Here is a 5498-nt window from a genome sequence, read left to right as displayed (position 1 = left end):
AAAAAAAAAAAAAAAAAGAAATATCAATAATAATAATAAATTTATTTCTCTCTTTTCTTTTTTTTATTATTGAAAAAATATTATTTCTATAATTAAAATTTCTATTCTTCTTTACCTCCATGTGTTGCAAAGGTGGACGAATTAAAGATTTTACATCGACTGTTAGCTATAAGAAGAAAGATATAAAATAAATAAATATATATATATATATATATATATATGTATTCACATATATATATTTTTGTTTCCTATTTTTTTTTTACCTTGTCATATATAATATTCTGATATTTAATTGGTAATAAATGATATATACCAAATTCGTCAAGAGGTAAGATATATTTAATATACATACTTAAATGTATTAACCTCTTTTTATGACGAAACAAAATAAGGTTCCTTATTTTTTTCCTTATTTTTGGTTTACTATATCCTGTTTTATACATGTAATAAAGTATCGAAAATAATTGTTCATTATTATAACATATAGCTATCTTATTCATATGATAAAATAATTCAATATAATATTTTTTATTTTTAATCATATTATTGCAAATCGTAGAATATATAACTAAATAATGATTGGGTTTCATATGATCTAAATTTGTTAACAAATTATTTAATAGATGATTAAATATTGATATGTCCACATTATTATTTGTTCCAACATTATTATTTGTTCCAACATTATTATCTATCACCACATTATTATTCTCCCCAGTGAGAGGTACACCATTCGATACATCCAAAAAGTGGTGACTTAATCTAAAACATAATATTTTAAAAGAATCACTAAAATGTTCAAAATTTTCAAACACATATTTTTTTATTACACCTTTGATTTCATGTGGAATAATTTTTTTTACACACACGTGACTGAGCATTACATATTTTATTAATCGCTCATCTATTATATTATTCATAAATATATATGAGATTTGTCTTTCGAAATAAAAAGATGAATATAAATTAAAATATGTAAAATAATATAACAAAGGTGCTACCTCCTTAATTTCTTCAACATTTTTTGAATAATTTTCATTAAAACATACATATAAATGATTCAATAATTTTTCGTGATGACTGTTCAGAATATTTTTTTCTTGTCTTTTTCTTTTCTCAAATAATGAAGAAAAATAAGCATAATATAAATTATATAATATTTTCATCATTATCAAATTTGTTTTTAATATGTTAAAATTTATCTTATATTCATCAATAGAATTTATATTATTACTTTTTTGATTTAATTCAATATTATATTCCTCTTCTTCATATAATTCATAACTCATATTGTTATTATTTGTCTCATCTTTCATCATTTTGGCTAGCTCACCATTTTGGCTGTTTTTATTTATTATTATTATCTTTTTATTATTATTATTATTATTATTATTTATAATTTTTTTTTTTTTTTTTTCTTCTTCTTCCAACAAATGCCTGACTTGTTCAGGTGGATAATTAATTTTTTTTTCATTATAAATAAAATAAAATAAATCATTAATTAAGTTGACAAAATGGTTGATATGTTCTTGATTATAATGGGTTTTTCTAAATAAGTTAATTTTTCTGATTAAATGTGTATTTTTATCATTATGATCTATCCATTCACTATGATCGTTTGACAAATGATAATAATTTTTTGAGAATAAATATAAGCAGAATAATAATTCTTTTTGCGTTATTAATTTTTTTCCATTATTAACAATGGAAAGGATTTTGATTAATAATTGTGGTAATAAGAAAACTTTATTTTTATAATAAATTAATAATAGAAGAAGAAAATCTTTTATATTCATTTCTAAGAAATTATGTTGTATATAATTTTCAATATAATACATATCTTTATAATTGAATAAATTATTTTTACTTTTATAATAAAAGAATAAAAAAAAATTCTTTGGACAAGAACACATATATATATTTTTCTGATCACTTTGTTGTTCATTAACCACATAATTATCATTAAAATTAAAGTTCTTGTGGTTATAAAAAAATTGATCCAACATATCATTTCTATATTTTATTTTATAAAATACTCGAAGTATATTTATTATATTATTTTCATTTATATTATGTTTATTACAAGTAATTTGAACTATTAATATATTTTTTAATTCATCATCCATATATTTATGAAATTCATAAATTAGAGGAATTAACATACATATGTCATTACCACTTGAATTATGTACACACGTTTTTAAATTACTACACACTAGTTTTATCATATTATCCAAATGTTTATTTATATCATATAATTCGAAATTATTTTCTTTTATATTAGAAATGTTCGATTGTTTTATATGTAAAATGGTTTGTTCAATATATTTATTATTTTCTCTATCATATATTTCATTTTTATTTTCATTTTCTTCTGTAAGATACATGATCTTATTGTCATTTAATTTTTTTTTTTTTTTTTTTTTTTCTGTTTCTTGACATATATTTAATGCATTATCTATTCTTTGTTTTTTTTCTTTCGTTTCTATATGTTGTAGATCCGCCTTCTTGCGTGGTGTAATTATATGTTTAAATATTGTTAATATTTTTATATTATCAATTAAAGAAAGATCAAGTTTACTAACTAATAACATGTTACAATAATTTAATACAAAAGATTCATAATTAAATGATGTATGTCTAAATTGATAGCTTAATTTTAAAACTCTTTCTAATGCTTGTATAATTTTTTTATTTTTAATTTTTTGTTGATTCCTATTTAGGTTAATATGTATAATATAAATAAAATGTAACAAAATATTCGTAATATTATTTTTTACATCTGGTATAAACAAAAAGAAATGTTCTTCCTTTTGTTTATCGTTTTGGTTTGTTATTTTTATTTTGTTTATTATTTTTTTTTTCCTTAATAAATTTGTATAATAATTATATAAAATATATATAGTATCAATCATATAATAATTAAAATAAAAGTCATTAATATAGTCCTTACATTTTTCATTTATAATATTTAAATTGTTGTTTGAATTTATACATTCATTTCTATATTGTGATTTAGATTGAACACTGTTTGTTAATATATCCGATTTGTTTGTTATAATTTTATTACTCTTATTAAATGCACATTCAGTTTTTTCTTTATATATATTACCTGAATTATCATGTTTTATTTGATTTTTTGTATTATATTCAAGTATTAAATTATTAAATGTTATAATATGATTTATATATATATAATTTAAATTATACATATAAATAATATCTTCATTATATTCATACGTTTTTTTTTCTGGTTTATATTTTTTTTCAAAAAAATAGTTACTACATATATTAATACATAAATTAACGCTTTTCATTTTTATAAAATATATAGAAGGATTATATTGTATTAATGTATATATATAGTCTAATATTTCTTTAAAAAATATTTTATTATTATCATTATTGTTTATAATATCCATATGTTTTATGTCATAACTAAAGGCTATTTTGTGAATAATATCTATAGAAAAAAAATGAATATTTTCACTTATATATTTTAAGAATATATTAAAATCATTTTTCATATCTAATACTTTTAAAATATTAAGAAATAACAAATAACTCTTAATACTAATAAATTTTTTCTTATTATTAATAATTGTATTGTCTTCTTTTATATTAACATTATTATATATATTATGAGGATTATAACAATTAGCATCTGTGCCCATGTGTTCAAAAAAATTATTCGTAATATCTTTATTTATATCATTATGTTGTCTCTTGTTTATATTTTTATTTTTATCATCAGACAATGCTTCCATATATTCATTGATATATGATAAAATATAAGAAACATAATATTTTATTCTTCTATCTAGTATACTAATATTACCCTTTACACAAAGAATATACAATATATTAATAATCTCATCAATATATTTGCCATCATCTTGTTTATTTTTAATTAATAAATTTATTTCTTCAAATTTTTTATTAACATAGTAATAATTAACTAAAGAATTTACACAACTATATTTATTAAATAAAAAATTTTCATCATCATTTATATATTCATATGAGAATCTTTTTCTTATTATTTTTTCTTTCTTAATAATATTTTTATGATATAGTCTTATAAAACATTTTAAGTGATATTTTGAAGGAGGTGTCCATGGAGCATTCTTCAAATAAAATAGCTCAACACCCTTCCTAATCATTTCAATAATAATACATCCAAAAGGGACATAAAAAAAAAAAATATATATATGTTATATATATATATATATATATATATGTGTATATATATATTAATCTTTGTCCTTTTTCAAAATGTTAATAATTTTCGTGTGTTCATAAATATATCAAACATTCGTTCAATTTTTTTTTTTTTTTTTCTCATCTTCAAAGTCTACATCATATAATCGGTTTTATATTTATATAAAAGTTAAATTATTTTAATAGAATACCTATACTAAAAAAGTTACTTTTATATATACTTGCATCCTACATCCAAACATAATATATATATATATATATATATATTTATTTATTTATATTTTATATCATTATTATATTAAATTAATTCTTACATTTAATAAATATGCTTTATTTAATTATATCAACATCTAATCAAAATTTAAAAGATTAGAATATAATAATAATAATAAAAAAAAAAAAAAAAAAAAAAGAAAATTTACACCTAATTTTATTTTATATATGAAAAGTGGGTATATTTCAAATGTACTAATTTAAAGAGGTACTTATTAAGTACAAAAAAAAAAAAAAATATATATAATTTAAGATGTACTTATTTTTATAATAATTGTTAATTTGAAGTATCTTATTTTAATATTATGTAGATAAATATAAATATATAAATATATATATATATATATATTATTTTATTTTTTTATTTTTCTTATCATTAGCTTATGATAGTTTTAATTGTTTCCCCCTCCAAAAAAAATATATATACATATATGTTTATTTTAAAATGTAGTAAAAAATGGTGTAATGTCGTTTACCTTTGAATTTCTTAAATATATTTTTTTTTCTTGAGAATTATTTTTTTCTTTATTTCATTTCAATAAAAAATATAAATAAATACATATATTATTACTATATGCAATATTTTGTATTAACTACATAATATTTCTACCTATATCAAAAATATATATATATATATATATATATATAAATTTTTATATATAATATATAAGGAGAAATGTTGAGCTAAATATATATAAAAATATACAACATTTTAAATACACCAATACAGCCAATTTGAGAACCCGAACACACAAAAAAAAAAAAAAAAAAAAAAAAAAAAAAAAAAAAAAAAAAAAAAAAAAAAAAAAAAAAAAAAAAAAAAATATTTTTTTTTTTTTTTTTAAATAAAAAAAAATAAAAAAATATATATTTATATATATATATATATTTTTTTTTTTTTTTTTTTTTTTTTTTTTTTTTTTTTAAAAAAAGGTAATTTATAAGAATATGTATCAATATATTACATATAAATATATATTCATATAATGTGAGTATTTTATAAT

At 17.0% G+C, this 5498-nt stretch overlaps 1 protein-coding gene across 1 annotated transcript; it reads right to left on the bottom strand.

Annotated features, from left to right (window-relative positions):
- Positions 1-115: 115 nt before the first annotated feature.
- PGSY75_1029100 (hypothetical protein) lies at positions 116-4163 on the bottom strand (the record flags this gene model as incomplete). Its single annotated transcript, XM_018786061.1, has 2 exons — positions 116-166; positions 264-4163. Coding segments are annotated over 2 exons (3951 nt in total), but the record flags the coding sequence as incomplete, so codon positions are not given.
- Between the last annotated feature and the right edge of the window lie 1335 nt (positions 4164-5498).

This window comes from Plasmodium gaboni, chromosome 10 (genome assembly GCF_001602025.1).
Source record: "Plasmodium gaboni strain SY75 chromosome 10, whole genome shotgun sequence".
Taxonomy (NCBI): Eukaryota; Apicomplexa; class Aconoidasida; order Haemosporida; family Plasmodiidae; genus Plasmodium; species Plasmodium gaboni.
Note: the sequence above shows the minus strand (reverse complement) of the source record. Positions and strands in the feature narration are given on the sequence as shown.